Genomic DNA, 20,801 nt, shown 5'->3' with positions numbered 1-20,801 from the left:
CCTCACTCCGAACCCTTCCTCCGCCGTCCTCTTCCTCCGCCCTTCCACGCCACAGCAGGATATCTGGTGTCGAGACCATACAAACTATAACCTTGCCCGGATTTCCTGCATCCTTCAAACGTCGTCCTCCGTCCTCCGTCCTCCAAGCCCTCTGAACCCTCCCTTTCGACCGATCTCATCATACGAACCGACCAACTCAGGTAAGCCCCTCCACAGTACGTAAGCTAACATGCCAGGTCCCCAGCGAATAGACTCGCACCTCAACGCGGTGCTGGGGTCTAGTAGCCTTGCTGCAAGGCGAAGCTAAGACGAGTCTTCAGAATTTCGATGTGCCTTGAGCATAGCCCGCGGTCTGAGTGCCGTGTTCAAATCGCGTGATTTGACTTATACCAGCTGGTGACTTCTCGCGTACTGAGATGTGTGCGATCCTTGAACTTTTTTGTGTCGATCAGGTAGTATGCGCGCGATCTTCAGTGTCTGGTGATTATTGGGTAGTATGCAGCGTGCTTTCAATATTGATTGATATGACGTTGCCCTAGAATGCAGTGATTGTTCTGTATCCGATAATATTTAGTCACTATGCCGTAGTACCCGAGGGACTATTGACAGTATGCTGAGTGATCTGCACAACAACAACAAACCAAGCCACGATCCTCCACCGCTCATCATGATATACCATGTACCCATCCCATATCTACTACGTAGGCCAGTACATATCTGCCTGGTATACGTAGTAAGAAGGCTTATACCGACGACTCCGCTCTAGGTTGAGCCCGGGCTTGTCGACAGCGATAGGTCGGGACGGTCCATCGGCATGCAGATTAATCAGGAACATGACTGGAAGGAGGTGTAGAAATCATGGTGCCTATTTGCCGGAGCCTGATCGGATGCGTTTTGTCTTTTTTTTTTCCTTCACTCTAGACGATCCTTTCGGCAGGATTCTTGCTGCCTATCTACAGTACTTACACTCTACAGTACAGCGGAGAAAGTATGAAGGAAGGAATGGGTTTCCACACCTATAAAACACAAAAGCTATTTTTAGCGGGTGGGGCAGTGCACATGCAAGCCTGAGGCAGCAATTCCCGATCGTCGCGTTTCATCTTCATCGACTACGGCATCGCCGGGAACAAAGATCCAGACTCTTACCGCTCACCACGTTTATGAACTTATAAACACTCCTCCAATGGCATCTTGCCCATTGGCATCTTTGCTGAGATTAGATAGTGGTCACTGAACCTTGGTAGCTGCCATCATGCTTGACGAAAGCCTTCCCAGTGCGTCTTCACCATCTTTCCATTCCCTTGTGTACACACACACGCCTACACTCGACCTCTCCAACTCCCAGACCCATTATTCACATAAAACTGACCGCAACAGCATTCTACCTCAAACCCTCCCGCCAAACGCCGCACCAAAGCACCATCCACCTCTACCAGCACGGCAACGACCCGCACCCAACCTACACCCTCCGACACCCAGACCCAACCCCAACGAACAAGAACCTATACGCAGCAGCGCTCTACGACGCCCACGTCCCCTCAATCCTCTACGGCGAAGTCCTCATCCGCCCGCAATGGCCCACGCCAACACTCTCCGCAGAAGCCATCCGCGCCAATGGCGCCGACCACGCACCTGACCCAGACCCTCTCCTCCCAACCACCTTCACCATCAACCTCTACAACCCAGACCAAACCGTACTCGTCCACTACCGGCCCAAAACCTGGAACTCGCCCGCAGCCTGGGAATTTGAAATGCCCCAACACAGCTTCCGGCAACCGTCGGCCTCGACGCTGGATCGCACGCAGGCCGACCCGGCCTCGGCGGAAATCACCCCGCGCCTTAAATTCGCCTGGCGCCGAGAAAGTAAATTGTCGAAGGACCTGACGTGTTTTCTGTCCGGGAAGACGACGCATTTGCCCGAGCATAGGGCTAATAAGGCCAGGACGAAGGAGCCGGATATCACTGTCGCGATGTTCCAGGCGCTGAAGGAGTTGACGCTTTATGAGCCGAATTTGTACCGGGTGGAGATGGAGGATTTTAAGGGGCTTGAGGTCGTGTTGTTGTTGGCTGCTGTTACTATTCGAGATGTTTGGTTTGCGTCGCAGGGTTTGCGCGAGGTGTTTCGGGTGGGGAAGGTGGGCGGTGGTGCGGTTTCCAGTGCTGGCAATGGGGGCGGGAATGGCAGCGGGAATGCTGGGAAGCAGAGACCAGCTGGTGGTAGTAGTTCAGGGCTGGCGATCCCGTCCGGGGCCCCAAATTCTTCGTCACCGTCGTCGCCATCATCTTTATCACCGATAAGGCAATCTCCGCCGCGGTCGAGACCAGCGCAATCGCAAACATCCCCCACTGAGAGTTGGCGCAAGCAGGAGGAGGAGCGCCGCACGCAGATGCTGCTGGAGGAGGAGGAACAGGCGCGCCGACGCCGCGAGGCAGAGCGCCAGGCCGAGATCGATCGCGAGACGCTCCGCCTCCAGCAGATCTACGGCCAGGAGGAGGAGCGCGTGCGCATGCAGGCCGCCGTGCCGCTTCCGCCGCGCACGACAGCTACGCCGGCCCCGGCGCCGAGTCTCCCGCTGCGGCCGGCGAACCCTCAACAGCATCATACCTATCCGAACCAGGGTGGACGGCCGCGCATCCAGTCCCCCGGGGCGGCGGATCCGCGACAGTCGGTGGTGCGCTTTTCGTTGTCGCCGGAGCAACAGCAGCAACAGCAACAGGCGAAACCAAGTTTGCAGCCGAAGAAGAGCAGTTTCTTCCGATTACGACGGTCGTCGGCGGACGAGACGAAGTTGGGTAAGAAGCGGAGTTCGATGTTTTGAAATGATACCCTTGCATAGCTGCATATGAGATACGAATGCATTTAAGTGTTACAGCATTTGACTGAGCTATACACTGCCTTTCTACCGTTCAAGCCCGATGCGCATCTATCCACGGAGCCAATTATCCACAGCATAAGCCTCTGACACATCAGGACCATCACAAAGGCCGCGCATCAACCCCCTCCACCGTAATTTTAACCGGCAGAATATTCCCCAGCGCATCAAACTCCATACGATCAATGCACACAACGCGATGATCGCGCTCCGTATCATTCAGATACCGCCGATGATAAACAATATAATACTCATCCCCGACGGTCAACACACTATTATGACCGGTACTAGTCCCGACGCGATCATCACCCTGCAAGATCTTCGTCGGGGTGGAAGTAAACGGGCCCGTAGGCGACGAACCGGTGACATAGCTGACGCCATAGGAGTTATCGCCCCATCTGCGCACACAAATTAGCACACATCCCCCCCTCCCTTTCCCCGAGAAGAGAAGAGAGGAGAAAAAAAAAGAAACTCACCCTCCAACCGAATACATAAAATAATACACCTCCCCGCGTCTAAATACCCAAGGCCCCTCGACATAATCCGGCGGCGTAATCTCCACAAACTCCCCTTTCAACGCCACCATACTATCCGCATCAACCTCAACGACAACCGCATGGCCCCAACCCCCGAAATACAACCACACGCGGCCGGTCTCCTCGCCCGTGTCAGAGTCTTTATCCACGAAGATCTGCGCGTCGATCGCCTCCGCGCCCAGCACCGTGCCGTTGACCAGCGGCTCACCCAGCGCGTCCTCGAACGGTCCGCTCGGCGTGTTCGTGCTTGATTGCGCTACCCCGATGCCTGTTCCGTCGCCGGTTGAGAAGTACATGTAGTATTTCCATTCTTCTCCCCTTTCCTCTTCTTCGGTCTGGGAATTTGGGTTGGGCTTGGCAGAGTTGGCACGGGCAGCTGGACTCTGGCTAGCGAGCGGTTGGACACGCCGCCTTGCAACGGAAGGCGCCCATGCCGCGCGGTTCGTTGACCATGGAATGCGCGTTATGTCTAGGATGCGCGGGTACTTCGTCCACGTTACTAGATCGGGGGAGCTGAAGGCGTCGAAGAAGGTTTGCGATTCGTAGGCCGCGCTGTAGGTCGGGTAGATCCAGTAGTTTTGGGTCTTGTTGGCGCCTGTGTGGTGGAAGAGGTGCGCTTCTGGGTCCGCGTACCATTTTGGATCACTGGGGAAGTTCAGTGGGTTGCCTGTTTTCATTTCGGGGTTGGGTTGGGTGTCTAGGGGGGTTTGGTGGGTTGCTTGGGTTTTGGGGAGGAGGAGGAGGAGGAGGAACGGAAGGGAGAGGGATAGGGGTAGGTGCATGTTGGCGTTGCGTTGGGGTTCGGATTGTTAATGGTTGGGGAGAATAAATAAGGAAGAGGAATCGGGCAGACAGCCACTATTTAACCCCATATTCTGAACTGGTCGGATGATCTGCAACGTGATGGAATGCGGGGATGACTGGGGTACCTATGCTAGGCATGCAGCTAGTATATGGCTACTAAGTCACCTAAGGTAGGTGCTATAGGGGCCTGCGGCCCGGGATGCATTGACTTCCAAGGTGCACTCATGCTAATACTCCATCGACGCCTCCAACAGTCCCCGCAACTCGGCCTTCTCCGCCTCCAGTTCACTGTTCAAATTAGGCGCCAGGTCCAACACGCGCTTCTGCGGCAACGTCCCCTCCACCAACGACTCGATATCCCCGCGCTTGAACCCCAGATCCTTCAACCCCCGCGGCTGGTCGCCCAGCTTGACTAGAAAGTCCGTCAGAGCCTCCCCGAGCACCTCGCCTGCACTCTCCCGCTTCACGTTCGAGATGTCCACTCCGAACACCTCTGCAGCCGCCAGATGCCGGTCCGGGTTCGAAGCCGCCGTGAACCGGAACACCGCCGGCGCGGTCACCGCCACGGACACGCCGTGCGGGATAATCGCGTAGTCGACATCGTACCCCGCGTGCTTGTAGCCCGGGTTCTGACTGGAAATGGGGTAGCTCATCCCGTGGCACAGGTGCACGCCCGCGTTGCCGAATCCTACGCCCGCCAGCGTGGCCGCCAAGAGCATTTGGGACTGCGCCTCGAAATCTTCCGGGTCCTTCACGGCGCGAGGCAGGTACTTTACCGTGCTGCGGAGGGCTTGCAGCGAGAAGATATCCGAAATCGGGTTGGCGCCCTGGTAGGCCGGGCGGTTGATCGGGTTCGTGGGGCGAGGGGTGCGCTCGTTGTACGGGATGGCCGTCCATGACTCGAGGGAATGGCACAGCACATCCAGACCGGATGATGCGTGGACAGCCGACGGCATGGTTCGCGTGTTGAGCGGATCGCAGATCCCCAGAGTCGGTTTGAGGTTGCGGTGCGCGATGCCCGTCTTGGCTTTCTTCGAGACCAGGTCGAAAATGGCTGTGCCGGTCGTTTCGGAGCCTGTACCGGCGGTCGTCGGTACGGCAATCAAAGGCCGGAGGGCCTTGGTGACAGGCAACCCCTTGCCGAGTGGAGCGTTGACGAAGTCGAGAAAGTCGGCCTCGGGGAAGACGGTGTAGAGGTTCATCAGTTTGGCGGTGTCGATGACGGAACCGCCGCCTAGGTAGGTTAGCAAGGGAGAGACAATCGGGCGGAATACGGACCAACGGCGAGAAACGCATCGGGGTTGTAAGGTTTGGCGAATGCGATCGCTTCCTTGACTCTGTACCGTTGTTAGAAACGAACGGAACACACGTGGAGGCACTTACGAGCTATCCTTGGGTTCCACGCGCACTTTGTCGAAGACAGTAAATTCGATCCCTTCCCGGGACAGACCCTCGACGGCTTGTTTCATGGCATCCAGCTTAGCGACATTGCTGTCTGTGACTATGCACACCCGCTTTGCTTTCATGTTGGCGAAGTCCATGCCGACCTCCTTCGTGGCTCCCGGGCCGAAGCGGATGCTAGATGCCGCCATCTCAAAGGCATATTCCTTCTGGCGAGAGGGGTCGGTTGGAGTAGCCATGTGCCGACGGACATGATCGGCTAGACTGGGTGTGCGATGGTGGTGGTGGTGGTGATTAGGATTGGAATGGCAAGGACAGGAGGGCGGGTGAGTGTATTGGACGGTGCGCAGGAGGTTGAGGGCGCGGGTGGAGGCCGACGGGGCGACGCGGATGGCGGAGACCATCTTGGAGGATTGAAAGTGACAGATTTTGTTCGAGGATTGAAGTCAATCAGCTTAGAAGCAGAAGAAAAGTATTATCTGTAGTACGATATGAAAGGACAAGAAGGAGAATGGTGGAGGAAGAAAGAGGACAAGAATGAAGCCGAGGAGAGAGGGAGAACGGTGTGGAGGCGGAAATGCGGGGAAGCGGTCGGCAGGAAAGCCGAGTTGGAGTACTCATGCTACCTAGGTACGTATGGAACAAATCCAATTGCAGGCACAGCAATAATTCAATCTGGCTCTGATGTCACCAAGAGGCATTCATTTCCAGTACTAAAATCATATGTCTGTTTTCTTTGCCAACTACATGAGTGCAGCACATCCACCATTGTCACCAATATCCCCTAGCTCTTCCACAAACCACAGCCCGTCGCCCAATTAGGAAATGCCGAGGTACATCATAGATCCGGGAAGAGCTTACCCCAATTCCCTCCAGCACCACCAGGGATACCTACATTGCAGTAGCAACATGAAACTCAAGTCAATGAATTCCTACACTTACCAAGCTATAAGATCTATATCATAAATGGATCACTGCACCCACCCCCTCAAAAACGCCAGCACCTCCCCCTCCCGACCCTCAACTAAAACCCCCTCTCTAACCAACACCTCCGCAACCTCCACCACCCAAGTCTGACAATCCTTATGCTGCATCATCCACCTCCCCATCCTACCTCCATTGTTATCATTCTCATTCCCCTCCTGAACCCGAGAAACAGGATTTAGACTCCCCCGCGGCACCTCCACCCCATACATTATCCGCTCAAACCGACAAGCAGGCGTATATTCCTTGACCCCATCTCCATCCCCATCCCTGTCTTCCTCAACCCCCTCCCAACCACCATGGCTGGATTCATTATCCCTAACACAAAGCGATGCCTCTATCCACCCTAACGCCACGCGCCTGACGGGTCGATCCGGGCTCCGCTCAACGTCATGGAACCGCTTCACCTCGAACACGAACCCGTGCAGCACGTCGCCTGTGGCGTGGATCTTGGTGCCGCGGGACGAGGCGGTGGTGGGATGAGGCTGCAGGAAGAAAGCCCAGTGGTCTTTGAAGGGGTGGCCGTTGTAGATTAGGAGGGAGAGGATGTAGTGGGGGGTGTTTGGGGCCGGTGAGACGGTGGGAGGGGGTGCGCGGTTGTTGGTATTGGTGTTGTTGTTGGTGTTGCTGGTGAGCCTGGATGGTTGTGGAGGGGGAGGGGGTGGTGGTGGCCTGGAGGAAGGCATTGTGGTTGAAGTAGAGTGAGACTGAATGGTAGGGTTGAGAGGAATAGACCGCTCCGCTGACGATAGCACAGTTATCGTCAGTCCAGTACTACTCCTTTATCATTTGTTCTCTTGTCACTTGGGAAGTGCAAAGAATCGTAAACAAGATAGAATGGAATAACACCTTAGGCTCCTATGCATAGCTTCTTGAACAACGTACTACTCCTTTACCTTCCAAATTATAAGAGAACTAATAAGACTCAGATCTACACGATCTTTCTATGAAGAGGGAGTAATCGCTTTGGCGGGGCCAGGGCTCCTGGATGTACCTTCCTGTACTGTACGCGAGTAATGCTTGCAGGCGGTGGCGGAAGCGGAGACAATAGCGAAAAGGCAGCTCAGTCTTCTCTTCTTCTCTTAACCAATGTCTTACCCCTCCAAGGTTCTTTGATCTCACTTACCGGATTCTTCTTTCTCAGACTCTTTTCTTGTACTGATTAATACTTCCTGATACCGAGAATACAAGCCAACCTAAGAGGTGCTTATACATAGACAAATGGTCAGTGCGGTCATCCCGCTGGTTCAACTCCACCGCGGGCCGCACAGAAGCCACGAAGTCTATGGTTGACTATAAATGAATCTGTTATGCTAATCAATCTCATGAAAATGTGCAGTACAGTCGTGATGGGGGAATCTTCGCAGACATAGATTATTGACCCACAGCATTCAGCTTTACCAGTCCCTCAGCCTTTCAGCCGACATGTGTGGTCCATTCAGTGATTGGTGGGCTATCTCAGGCATACGGTAGGCACCAACCAGTTCAACCATTTGCCGACGCGCGATCGGCACGGCGCGTGGCTGGCGCTTCAGCCTGACCATCCCATTCCATCCCCGAACCTTTTCAACACAAGGGAAGAGTCTCTATCGCTTCATCTTTCAGCCATCTGACTCAAGATGCCTGAGAGACAGAGGCGACGCGATCTTCTGAACCGTTTTCGAACTTCCGGCAAATCGAGGTCACGGACGGATGATGATGCCAGCTCAGTCTCAGTCAGTAGTGAGCCAATTGCCACTGGGAGGACGCATACTTTGACACATCCTCCTGTGTCAAGTCCTGCTTCTTCGATCGATCTATCGTCATCTGTAGCACAGAGCGTCAAGGTGGCCTCGGACCATTCGATTGCCGCCATCGATATTCCTCCCTCGCAATACTGGGATTATGCTTACGATCGACTGAAATCCGATCAGCCTGAGTTGCTTGAACACTATGAGCAAATACTCTCGGTGCAACTGGGGGGCTTCCCGGACACAGGGAGCTCTTCTGGTAAGGATGTCATTAGCCAAGATCGAGACCGTAGGCGGTCACAGATGGATCGCCTTCTGCAGGGTACTTTGAGCAAAATGGAGAAGCATGCTGGGGCCAGGGGAAAGATGGGCACGGCTATCAATATAGTTCTATCTCTCAAGTCCGCAATTGATCTGAGCCTGAATTCTGTGCCCATTGGTGCCTTGATTTGGAGTGGCCTATGCTTTGCCCTTGAAGTAAGCTTGACAGTTTCCCTAAAAATCTTGGTTTCATATCTTGCCTCTCAGTGAGCTAATATGTTCAATAGCTCTTGCTAAATCCTCTGAACGAGGCAAAAGCAAGTCAAGATGGCATCGCGGACGTGATATTCAGGATGAAGTGGTACTCCAATCTTGCAATTCTCGTTCGTCAGCAGGACTCGAGAATCGATGAGAAACTTGCTGGTCTTCGAAGCGAACTGGCTGAGAAAATCCTGAAACTCTACCAGACTCTTCTGGAATACATGGTCAAGACTATCTGCGTCAGGAATCGCCATAGCGCTTCCATCTTGGCGAGAAACCTCTTCAAGGTAAATAACTGGGCGGGAAGCCTAGAAGATATCGATAAGAATGAGAAATCTGTACAAGCCGCTATGGATATGTTTGGTATCAGACAAGGAGCTTCATATACCGGGAAGCTTGTTGACATTAAGCTATCTGAGAAGGAAAGTGAAATCAAGAGAGCGTGCTACGTGGCAAACATGGAGGCGGAGGCGGAGTCACTCCAGCAGCAGAAGGACACATTGCTCCTCGAGTGCTACCAGTGGGTGCTTGAGACGGAGCAGTACAAAGAGCTCATGGACTGGCATCTCGACAACGCAAAGAGAATTCTCTGGATTAATGGAGATGCTGGGAAAGGGAAGACCATGCTGCTCATGGGGATCGTGCAGGACCTCAGGGAGCAGCTAAAGACGCACCTCGATGAGCCGAATCTCTCATACTTCTTCTGTCGTGGAACGGACAACCGACTCAACACAGCCACGTCTGTTCTCCGGGGCCTCATTTGGATGCTGATATGCCAGAAAAGCTCACTTATTGAACATCTTAAGAAAGACTTTGAGGATGCAGGCCGGGAGATTTTCGAGGGCCCGCGCGCTTTCCACACTCTTAAAAAGGTCTTCTCCGCCATGCTGCAAGACAAGGACTTTACAAGAACCTACCTAATCGTCGACGCACTTGATGAGTGCAAATCGGACTTGCCGCTACTTCTTGATGTTGTTCTGGAAACATCGACCAATGCCAAAGTGAAGTGGGTTCTGTCGAGCCGAAACGAGAACTCTATCTGCGAACGATTAGGTGACTTGACACCTAACTCCCGAGTATCCCTCGAAGTGAATGCCAGTTCCGTCTCTCGGGCTATCCACGCTTACATTGATAAGAAAGTCTCTGAATTGAGGAATGTGCATGTGAGAAGATTTGGGAATGCAGACAAATCACGTTTCCGAGAGGGGGAACTACGAGGCATTCTAGAACGCCTTTCAATTGAGCTCCACGATAAAGCCAATGGGACCTTTTTGTGGGTAGCTTTGGTTATCAAGCAGCTTCGGAAATGTGAACATGCCAACCAGCTTCTCTCGCGTCTGCAGTGTATGCCCGCAGGCCTGCCTGGCATTTACACACTGATGCTGAAGAATGTGGAGGAAGACCAGTCTGATAATTTCGACGTCTACAAGCGGATGTTCTTGACAATGGTCACCGCATTCCGTCCTCTGAATCTATCAGAGTTGGAGGCACTTGCTGGGATTGATTCCATGGCTTATCCTGAACGAGTTGTCAGACAGTGTGGCTTATTCGTCGTGAAAGAAGATGAACATATGGTATCGTTCATACATCAGTCTGCTAAAGATTACCTTGTTCAAGACCCTGCTATGCTTAGCTCCACACCTGAGAAGAAAGCCACATCGCATATCTTGTCGAAGATTTTCCCAGATGGACATTCTGCAGGGAACGGCTTCATTGTCTCACAATCTGTCAAGAACATGGCTGCCTTACGAAGGGATATATATGAGTTGAATGACCCCGGAATTCAGATCGAAGATGTCAAGACACCCATTCCAGACCCGTTGAGTTCTCTTCGTTATTCATGTACATTCTGGGTCGATCACCTGGAGAAAATAGAGATTGGACATGAACAAGTCGGTCTATGTGATGATGGCGCTATTCATAGCTTTCTGAGGCTCCATTTTCTACACTGGCTTGAGGCTTTGAGTCTGATGCAAAGTTCTCCTGTTGCCTTGGTGGCCGTCAGGAAGCTTGTTGGGTTGCTCTCGGTAAGTACAGTATCTATTGCTGCTTTTAGTGCTCAGCTTATCCTAGAATGGCATTGCAGAGGCACACCCCTAATCTTAAGCCACGTTTTCTCCGACCTTTCTACCGATCACCTGTCTCTAGAACTGAGATCCTGCAACTTGCACGGGACTTCCATCGATTCATTATGTTCAACCAAATCCTGATTCAAGAATGTCCGTTACAAATCTATTTTTCTGCCCTCGTTTTTGCTCCCCGCCACAGCCTCACTCGGAAGCTCTTCAGGCATGAAGAGCCGAGCTGGATCACGCAAGCCCCGACAACTGGGGATAGTTGGGACGCCTGCATTCATACCTCTTATATGGGCACACTTGGATTTCATGGTTCTCTGGCATGTAATGGCGTAAGAGCTGCAGGAGTCATACATATTGGATCCATCATAATATTCGAGGCAGATAGTGGCCGGCAACTGAAGACATTATTTTCTGAGCAGGATATTACCCATGTTGCAATTTCATCGGATGGGTCATTGGTGTCCGCCTCCTCAAAAGGTACTTTTCAGAGATGGGACAGCATTAGTGGTACGTGTGTCCATACCTCTAGGCATGAAACTGAGCTACTCGAGGCCCTTGCTCTTTTTCCTGATGGCAGAATCGTGTATGCATTGTACGGAGAATCTGTCGTCAAGATAAGAGATCCGCGCGACGAGCTTCTCAGCACTTTTTACGGACATTCGGACCGGATTACCTCCATTGCACTATCTCCCCGTGGCATGGTTGCCTCTGGGTCCTGTGACCAAACAGTCAGAATCTGGAATCCTGAGTTGCAAAGCTGTGCAATGACTTTAGAACATTCTGATATGGTTAGCTCGGTCACCTACTCATTCGATGGCGAGATACTCGCGGTTGGACTCGCGAATGGATACATTCAGACGTGGAGCTCCAAGAGTGGCATTTGTCTCCAAGCTCTTCAAGGGCATTCAAGCGAAGTGTACTCGGTCGCGTTTCTGTCAAACAAAAGCCTTGTCTCCAGTTCGAGGGGAGATCACTCTATTAAGATATGGGAAGCCGGCGGAATGCTTCTTAAAACTCTTCAATGTCATACAAGTTCAATCATGTTTTTGGCTGTCTCTCACAACGATCAGATTATTTCGGTTGGTTTGGAAGGAGATGTGAAGATATGGGACCCAAGTGGACAGACCCAGGTATTTGACCGCCATGATAGAACTTACTATTACGGCTGTACGAGCATGTCTCCCTCGGGGCAATTGATATCGAGGTCGAGGGACGCCATCAAAGTTTGGAATCAAGACGGTACTTGCATAAGGACCTTGGAAAATGATGATTCATGGGAAACTCACAGTGTTGCATTCTGTCATGATGGCCGCATTGCCGCTGCAGCATCAAAGAATAACTTAATCTTAGTTTTGAACCCCAGCGGGGACGTTCCTCAACATCTAACTGGACACGAAGACAGGATTCACAGGCTTGCATTCTTTGCTGATGGAAAACTTTTATCTTTTTCGAGGGATCGCACGTTCAAGATATGGGATTGCCATGGCTCATGCCTCACCACCCTCGACGCACCTGACGAGTATGATGGTTCTTTATGCTCCATCGAGACTTCTGCTGGTGGCAACTTTGCCCTTGTACAACTGCCCCGTCGTCACGCCCAATATGATCTGCAATTTTTCAGAGTCCGGATCTGGAACCAGAAAGGTGTTTTACTGGCTCACATCCACCCATTCGAAGATGATCTATACTCTTGGTACATGACTGCCTCGGTCGCTTTTTCATTGAATGGTGACTATCTTTTCATGTTCAAAGAAGGTGCCTGGCCTCCGAAAGTATTGGTCTGGAATGTGAGAGAATCTCAGTGGCTCGAGACGTTGGATGCACAGGGAAAGCTCGATCTTCTCAAATCGCAATCCAGTCGTCCTCACATTGACTATTCCCTTGGTCACAACTGGAACTGGTGGGTTTCATGGAGAGATAAGCGGGTTCTTCGGCTGCCAAAAGAGTATCAGCCAAAAGATATAAGAGATTTCCACTGCACTGCCGATGGATTTGTCATTTTCTGTGCTTCGGGTCGACCTCTGTTTTTTGGCACCTCGTCTGAGATAACGCCCATGTCCCCGCATATATCCCTGCCTCCGACTACCAACAAACTGGATGTAAAGTTTCCCGATCTCCACGAAGAAAAGGGGCCTCTTCTGTCTGGCTTGATATGTCGTGTGTTTTTCGGTCTGGCGTTTGTCGTTATTCTCTGGTACTACGTTTCCCTTTTGTTTTAGCAGACTCTTGCGGGCTAGTATGAGGTCTGATGTTGGAAGGCCTGAATTTTTCGGTATATCTTCTTGTTCTGTTTCATACTGTTGGAGCTATATAGACTGGGCTATGCTTCAACCGATAGTCCGGATATCTAGATCTAGACATGCTCCAGTCTGTGCTGGATCGTCTTCCAGAGGATTATATCCCTAGACAAAGTCCCGAAGTCGAAGCTTTGTTATATACGATAGTCTTACTGCAAGGGACTGGATAGCGAAGTGCCCATAGCATCTGCTCGCCACTTGCATCGCTGTGGTTCTCCTAGGAGCACAGAAAGACACGGCCCGGCCCGATCGTGTCAATCACAATACTCCGGTGTGAGCCTATCAAGGTTGTCTCTAGCGAAGAGTCTAATTCAATTGAGGAAATTGGGGGGTATGGCCTTCATGCCCTCCCTACTAAGTGAGATACCCCGAAGGATCACCGACTGAGAAGCAGTGGGGGATTAAGCACGCTTACAAGCTAGCACATGCCACTCATGACCAAATACACTGCGACCCATCTTCTTGTTATATCTTTCCTAATCGAAAGAAAAGTTGGCGAAGAATCATTCAGCGAAAGCTCGCTGGGTTATGTTCAAAGCTACAATTGTCGCGCGGTTACCTCTAGCACATGGAGTGCATTGGGTCCATTTCTTTTATTCTTGATTGCGTAAAAGGGCTTAGGTGTAGGGTTGTGGCTAGTCGGCTCCGAGAGATCTCTTTCGACTCGTGAATCCCTCTTGAGCTACCTCATATCCAGCAGTCGATTCGTGGGATCGCTGGCGAGAATTATCTTGCCGAAATATATATACATAGCAGTCTGGCAGCCGAGCCCTCGCCCTATACTTACTCGCTCCTCTCGCACTGTGGTCTTAGTCTGCATTGAGCACATTCAAGCCAGCTCTTTCTCGATACACTATCTCCTGATATCAAATATGTACAGAGATCTTCCAGCCATCATTACATATCCCCTGAAAACCGCCTCGTTTCTATCCCTAAAACGTCTACCGATACCCACCATTCAACATCTCCAGATCCTCAGGCTGTTTATACAGGGCCTGTCTCCCGGAGACGACATCACTCGGATGCCAGACATTGAAGATGGCGCAGCACGTCAACATCAACGCCGCATCTAGCAGATAAATAAAAATCTCCTTGCTCTGCAGAAACCCGCTCTTCCCCTGAATATACTCCGCCACGCGGTACAGCGACCGGATCAAGATGAGCAAACTAACAACATAGAGAACCTTCAGGTATTTATTCCAGGGGACCGGCGCCGAGCCCACGTGGTGTAGGGGCGTTTTCAGCATCCGCCGGTGGAAAATCACCGAGACGATCATAAAAATGCCGAAGAAGAGGATCTGCACGAAGAGGCCGCCCAGGATCATGTGTTCGCCCAGCTGGGCTTGGTTGGCGTCTTTGGCGCTGGCTTGCATTCCGCCCCCTTTTTTGTTTATTCTTTAGTTTTCCGCGCTGATTGAGTTTGAAGATATGTTGCGATCAATCGACAGGATGGAGAGAAGGGGGCGTATGTACATACCTCCGCTTTGGAGTAGGAAGGAAATCACGTCGCCGGTGACGAAGATCTTGGTGAGCCATGTCGGCCGGATTGGGGAGATGGAGCCGGCGTTCAGCACGCGGATAATCCGTCCCAATAACATGTAGATCGAGGCGGCGAAGAGCGATGGCCCCAGGAGGATGAGCAGTTGCTGGCCCACGTAGGGCTTCATCGTCCAGTCGGGCGTTTCGGTCGCGCTGATGTATCGGCAGAGGTAGCCGGTCGCTTCAACTGTGGAGGGATGGATACTTTGTCAGCGTGTTTTCTGGAATGGTTCGCTTGGTATGAATGAGCAGAGAACATACATATACTTCCGATGATGAAGGGGATTAGATACCATGTTCGGGCGCGGACGGTTTGCCATATGTGAACGACGGCTGTCAACCCGAAGAGGGCTGCGAACGGGATTGCGGCGCTCGGGGAAGGGTTGTAGTGGTAATATTGGTATCCCATTGCAATGAGCTTTTGTTCTGTTGCTGGTATTTGAATGAGGGCAATCGTGCTTCGAATTGTACTGGTGGAGTGGAAGGCAGGGTTGTCAACTGTGCGGCAAGGAAGTCGGCCTTTACTTATAATGCACGATGCTCCCTAATGCTCTGCAACTGTTTTCAAAGACATCGGAGGTGGAACCAGATTGACGGAATTAGTAGCCAGCCAAGCAAACGTCTGAATCCAGAGGACCATAACCACCTCGCACGCTCAGGTTGGTCCCCTGTACGAAGTACGACCGACCCAAGCAGGCATGGCAAATATGTGCGACCGAATGAAAACGCGGTCTTCTTGCTGCATTGTGGCTGACCATGGTCCCCCCTCTGAATCAAATGAGCAACTCAGTTGTTTTCAATTAGGTAGATTTCTCAAAACAGAAACAATTCTCCGTAAAAGGTTATGCGTACGAGAACGAGACCCACCCTCTCAATCTCCCCACACTATTCAGGATTGAACCAGATTTAGTGGGTTCCAGACCCTATCGACTAGATTAATTAACAACAAACCCTTTCAGCCCTCTGGTGAGCTCCTTTTGTATTTAAGAGAGGGCTACATCCGGAACAACAAGATGAGTAGGTCGACTCGCACGCCTACCGTCCATTCCCCAATGCCACCAGCCGGTGGCACCGTCCTAATCACGCATCCCGGAGCTTACTTTGTACTAGTACAAGCGCTCTGCTGCAATTTATTCCCCAGCTTATTATCGAACTGCTAATCAACCATTTTAACAAAGAAGAATATACCATCAGCAAATGTTGAATCGGACTGTCAAGACAAGAGTATAATAGTGTATGATGGTCGACTACTATGAACGTCATTAGTATACCCATTATGAGCCAATAGATACAAAAGCGACAAAGCGGACTTAGGGTTAATTAGGAAACTTCATGCAATTTTGTACGCGAAAGTGCAGACAGATAAATTTACCTTCGACACTTGCCAGCACCTTGCACTCGGAGAGAAACAAGACCCGAGGGAACGGTCCAACCCCACCCGGCGCACCGGGCCATGTTCTGGAAATAGAATGCGGGACTTAATCCGCATATCCTATTGGTCACTAATAAATAAGCTTGTGCACATACAGGAGTGGGTCTTCGACACTGCACTGACAACCCATCCACAGATCCAGCTGTAATAATCAAGTTGCTGTTCCATGCAGCCTACACGGAGAAGTCATCCCAATCACAGGTACTATTATAACGTCCCGGGGGAGAACCCCCGGACCCCCCTTTTCTTTCAGCTTCCTGGCACCTCAACCCTATAACCAGAGATAAGCGTCCCCGGGGAGAACCCCCGGAACCCCCCTCCTTTCAGCCCCCCAGCACCCACATACTCAAGCCACAGACCACAGATTAGGTTCTCCCATAAGCTTGACCTACAGACAGTAAGGAAACTAAAACAAAGAAGAACAATGACTCATCAACCCCAAATAGGAAAGACACCACCCAGCGAGCCCTGCCTCAACCCCCATTCAAGAACACCCCTAACACCGAACATGAATACAGTATAACCACCCTTCAGCACCAGCCCATCCAAGTATTCCACAACTCAACCCCTCCCAATCCCCAAAGCCAAACCAAAACAATGAAACCAACCACATCCCTACTAATCGCAGCAATGACAACAACAGTAATCATAGTCAACGCAGCCCAATACCAAATAACCTCAACAACCAACTCCGGGCCCTGGCTCAAGGCGCCCCCGAACGGACACGTGCTGATCCTGGACGACACCCGCGCCGGGCCGTGGGAGACCTGGATCGTCGCCCCGTCGAGAGCAGCAGTGGCAGCGGCGCCCATACGATCCAGAACGCGGGCAGCGAGGAATACATCGCGTGCGATGAGACGGCGTGCGCGACCGCCAAGAATCAGCCTGCGGCGTTCCATTTGGGGCCGCAGCCTGCGGCCGGGGATACGATCCGGTCTGCGCGGGCGGAGGTGAGTGCTGCGCAGGGATTTGCCTTGGCGAGCGGGGGGCATTAGTCCTGCCCTGGGGCTAGGTTGAGGGGTGCTGGGTTCTCTTCTGGTACCAGAATTGAGGTTCCAGGAAGTTGAAAGGAAGGGGGGTCCGGGGGTTCTCCCCCGGATACTTTATCAAAGTTTATATAGGATTGAGGTGGCCAGGAAGCTGAAAGAAAAGGGGGGTCCGGGGGTTCTCCCCCGGAACGCTTAATGGAGCCGGTGGTTTACAGACAGGGATTATAGGTGAAGGATAGTGGGTGTCATGTTGGGTCTTTACTGGGCTGGTTGTTTCTACTTGGCCTGTAGCCGGGGTAGAGAGTGTTTTTTCTTCTAACTGGAGAGCGGATGCATTGAGACTCGAACGAGGAGCTGCTCAGAACGTACAGTATGTATCGCATGAGGAAGACAAGTAGTCTAACCGCAGGTTTGTGTACTGTGTAAGGTACCAATTACCTATTTCTCGAGGACGGAAAGGCTTTCGTCACCGAATTTCTACATTGTCACTTTCTGAGGCAGTCAGACTGCTTGATTGGGATCGATTGGGTCTATAATGATTTATCCAGGGCATTAAGCGCTGAGCCAGGACTGTGAATAAGATCTATGCAGTTGGTTTCTTGTTTGTATTGTTCCGATTGCCAGTGTCTTCCTCATTATAACTTAAGTCATGTGTAAGCTGATCCATGACCGCGTACCTGACAGCACCGCATTGCTATGTAAACACGACTCATCCCTCCTTGGGCGCAGTGTTTTGGGTCTGCCTACTAGCTTCCCCAGGTACATCCCCAGCGTCCTGACCCTTCTCACCCGTCTCCACGATTTTATCACATGTATGGCTATTCCCACCAAAAACATTCTGCATTTCCTCCAACGAGTACTGCGAAGTCTAGTCCCCGAAAATTTCAATTAGCAGGTGAGCCTGACGCGCGAGAACCCCACCCCGCAACAGCAAGAAAAAGCATGGAACATACCTCTTTCAAAAACACATACGCGTATATCATCACCGCGTAGTTGAAGATCGCAAACATGAGGAACATGCGCCACCCGATATTGTCGATCGCATGCGGGGTGATCTGCGACATCATGAAGTTGAACAGCCACTGTGACGCCGCGCCGACAGTCACTCCAATCTCACGCATGCGGCTGCTGAATATTTCCCCGACGTAGAGCCAGGGGAGCGGGCCCCACGACATGTTGTAGCTGAAGGCTTCGCAGTAGGTCATAAGGATCATGGCGATGCCGGCGGGGCTCGCGTGGGTCGCCGAGGAATTGGTTGGATGGGTGGCCAGCACACAGGCGATGATGAGCATGAACGAACCCATGGCTGCGGCGCCGACCATGAACGGCCAGCGTCGGCCGACGCGGTCGAGGACGAAGAGCTGAAAGACACACACGCCGACCACTTTGACAAGCCCAAAGAAGCCGGTTACGAGCTTGCTGGAGTTGCCGGCGCCCACCGCTGAGAAGATCTGCGTGGCGTAGTACGCCAGAGACGTGTTGCCTGTCAGTTGAGCGGCGAGCTGAATGGTGAAGGCGATGAACAAGCGGTATCGGTTGGCTGGGATGAGCAGTTCGCGGAACGTAAAGCCTTCCTTAATGCGGGCCTCCTCGGCAATTCCGGCAAGGATCTCGTCGAACTCTTTCTGAAGCTCTTCAGTCTCCTCGCCCCCGCGGACCCATTTCAGCGATTCGCGCGCTTGGTTGATCCTTCCTTTAGACGCAAGCCATCGCGCACTCTCCTTGACAGCTAGCATCCCAACCAGAAGCACCGAGGAAGGCAGCAGTTGCAGGCCCAGCGCGATCTGCCATTGTTTTGTCGCAGACGGCTGGTCCTTGGATACGGCATATGTCACCCAATACGCGATCATCACTCCTAATGTAAAGAAAAGCTGGAAACAGGCACCAAGCCGACCCCGGAACTCTTTAGGAGACATCTCTGCCGCATAGACTGGAATCAACACCGTGGCAGCTCCGATCCCAAAACCCGCAATCACTCGACCAGTATAAAAGGTACCCAGCGTGTGGGAGTTGACGACCTGCAGAATGGTTCCCACAGTAAATACTAGCGAGCTTACAATGAGTCCAAGTCGCCGACCGAGGTATTTAGCGATGGGAGTCGTGAAAAAGCAACCGAAGAAGGCGCCTGCTTGCAGGATAGAGACGGCGTTGGAGTTGACCGAGGTCTTCTCAGCCGCAGTGTATCTGAAATCCCTCTGAAATGAGGACAATGTGAGAACGCCGCCTGATGAAGGAATCATATAAGCATTTGAGAACATGGTAGCGATATTGCGCATGGTATCACCCACTGATGACGCCGGTGTCAAAGGCGAAGGCAAATGAGCCCATGCAACTGGCTGACACCAGGCAGATAGCCCGGAAGAGACCAAGCTTTCGACCCATAGTGATAGCTTAATCACCGGCCAGAGAATAGCGCGCTGTCAAAGGAGATCTGAGACAAAGATGGCAAGCAAACAGCGCAAGAACAGCAGTGATATTTAACCCGCTGGAGCGGCAGAGGAGCTAGTAGGAATCTCTATATCCCTGTCACTACGTGATTACCGCTTGCGCGTTCCTCGCGCCAGAGCTAGCTTGGGCAAAGATGTCAGGTTGAAGATCCGTCCATTTAGAATTGAGTTGCTCCCAAATGCTCCCTGTCGGTTGTGCAATCAGGATAACAGCCCATGCGGCGTCAGTGCGGGAAAGCCCCTGTGTGCGACCTGTCTGACCAGAAATTGTCTGCTGTGTTCCCCGCTCTTAAGTCATAGAGACGCAGCTCTAGTGTGAAAGCTGCCAGCTAGTACTGTAGATAACGAAGTCTTGATGCGCTCGACTCTAGGCTGGCGGTTGGTTCTAGATGGGCAAGATCTGGGGGTCGATGACGTGATTGCCATCTTGATGGTTGCAATGAAGCGTCTTGGCAAGATGTGTCGGTGGGTGGTGAGATGGTGACGAATTGTGGCTGATGGCATTTGAGGTTGGGTTTCTCGCTCACGAAACTTCCAAGCCAGAGTCTAGCTATCATAGTACACATATTTGGCCCGGGTTGCTGGTATCAGAAAAGATCCATGATCGCGATCGATACCCCCGCAAACAAGATGAAGGGATCGACATGGGAGATGCATATCATTGGTGGGATTGGGGCTGAAGGCTGGAGTCAGCTGAAGTGGATATAATCTGATGTAGTACTATGAGTAACTTACTAGTAGTAGTATGCATAAGCCGATGTCTGGTGGCCTGATTGAAGCTTCACTGCAACCCAGGAACAGAAAAGTAATATAACAGAGTGATTATCATGTACAGTACCAGGACAAGTATAAGTTCAGGACGAGGAACGATCACTGCGCAGAGGTAGGAGTAACCATAAAAGAACACTCCTCTATCTATTGGCACCCCCTCTTTCCGAAAACGACGAGTTAATTCACATGACAAACTTTCATGCCTGAGGCATAAGACACAATGCCGCATTGCCTCGGCTCAGGGGTAAGGAACGAACTTCCTCGGAGTCTCACTCGGACCCGAAGCCCATCCAGACTAGTTCAAGGCCGTCAGTCGGTATCCAGCAGAGACAAGCTAGTCCAATATTCTACCCTCCGAGGGAACAGAATATGAGTCTAGCCAAGCTTATTATTAATTT

The 20,801-nt window shown here is 52.0% G+C and overlaps 6 protein-coding genes across 6 annotated transcripts; 2 read left to right on the top strand and 4 right to left on the bottom strand.

The window, feature by feature from the left end:
* The first annotated feature begins 1,139 nt into the window (after positions 1–1,139).
* Positions 1,140–2,854, top strand: BO97DRAFT_402736 (uncharacterized protein). Its single transcript, XM_025694577.1, has 2 exons — positions 1,140–1,274; positions 1,378–2,854. The coding sequence occupies exons 1-2, from the start codon at positions 1,253–1,255 to the stop codon at positions 2,817–2,819; spliced, it is 1,464 nt and encodes a 487-aa protein (XP_025555458.1). The 5' UTR covers positions 1,140–1,252; the 3' UTR covers positions 2,820–2,854.
* Positions 2,855–2,862: 8 nt separating this feature from the next.
* On the bottom strand, positions 2,863–4,155 carry BO97DRAFT_361045 (Arabinanase/levansucrase/invertase). Its single transcript, XM_025692390.1, has 2 exons — positions 3,350–4,155; positions 2,863–3,271 (listed from the first exon to the last, which is right to left on the bottom strand). Exons 1-2 carry the CDS (start codon positions 4,084–4,086, stop codon positions 2,977–2,979), a joined length of 1,032 nt encoding a protein of 343 aa, XP_025555457.1. The 5' UTR covers positions 4,087–4,155; the 3' UTR covers positions 2,863–2,976.
* A 285-nt stretch (positions 4,156–4,440) lies between these two features.
* Positions 4,441–7,284, bottom strand: BO97DRAFT_475122 (Fe-containing alcohol dehydrogenase; the record flags this gene model as incomplete). Its single annotated transcript, XM_025700383.1, has 6 exons — positions 4,441–5,447; positions 5,492–5,550; positions 5,597–6,018; positions 6,476–6,505; positions 6,557–6,569; positions 7,019–7,284. The coding sequence occupies 6 exons, from the start codon at positions 7,282–7,284 to the stop codon at positions 4,441–4,443; spliced, it is 1,797 nt and encodes a 598-aa protein (XP_025555456.1).
* An 871-nt stretch (positions 7,285–8,155) lies between these two features.
* Positions 8,156–12,436, top strand: BO97DRAFT_361040 (WD40 repeat-like protein; the record flags this gene model as incomplete). Its single annotated transcript, XM_025692389.1, has 3 exons — positions 8,156–8,805; positions 8,877–10,877; positions 10,937–12,436. Coding segments are annotated over exons 1-3 (4,089 nt in total), but the record flags the coding sequence as incomplete, so codon positions are not given.
* Positions 12,437–14,166: 1,730 nt separating this feature from the next.
* On the bottom strand, positions 14,167–15,173 carry BO97DRAFT_431207 (RTA1 domain-containing protein; the record flags this gene model as incomplete). Its single annotated transcript, XM_025697483.1, has 3 exons — positions 14,167–14,606; positions 14,703–14,951; positions 15,026–15,173. 3 exons carry the CDS (start codon positions 15,171–15,173, stop codon positions 14,167–14,169), a joined length of 837 nt encoding a protein of 278 aa, XP_025555454.1.
* Positions 15,174–17,894: 2,721 nt separating this feature from the next.
* On the bottom strand, positions 17,895–19,567 carry BO97DRAFT_431206 (putative MFS sugar transporter; the record flags this gene model as incomplete). The annotated part of the gene is made up of 3 exons (XM_025697482.1): positions 17,895–18,053; positions 18,139–19,409; positions 19,474–19,567. 3 exons carry the CDS (start codon positions 19,565–19,567, stop codon positions 17,895–17,897), a joined length of 1,524 nt encoding a protein of 507 aa, XP_025555453.1.
* Positions 19,568–20,801: the final 1,234 nt, after the last annotated feature.

Source organism: Aspergillus homomorphus, assembly GCF_003184865.1.
Source record: "Aspergillus homomorphus CBS 101889 unplaced genomic scaffold BO97scaffold_3, whole genome shotgun sequence".
Lineage (NCBI taxonomy): Eukaryota > Fungi > Ascomycota > Eurotiomycetes > Eurotiales > Aspergillaceae > Aspergillus > Aspergillus homomorphus.
This window is presented reverse-complemented; position numbering and strand designations above follow the sequence as displayed.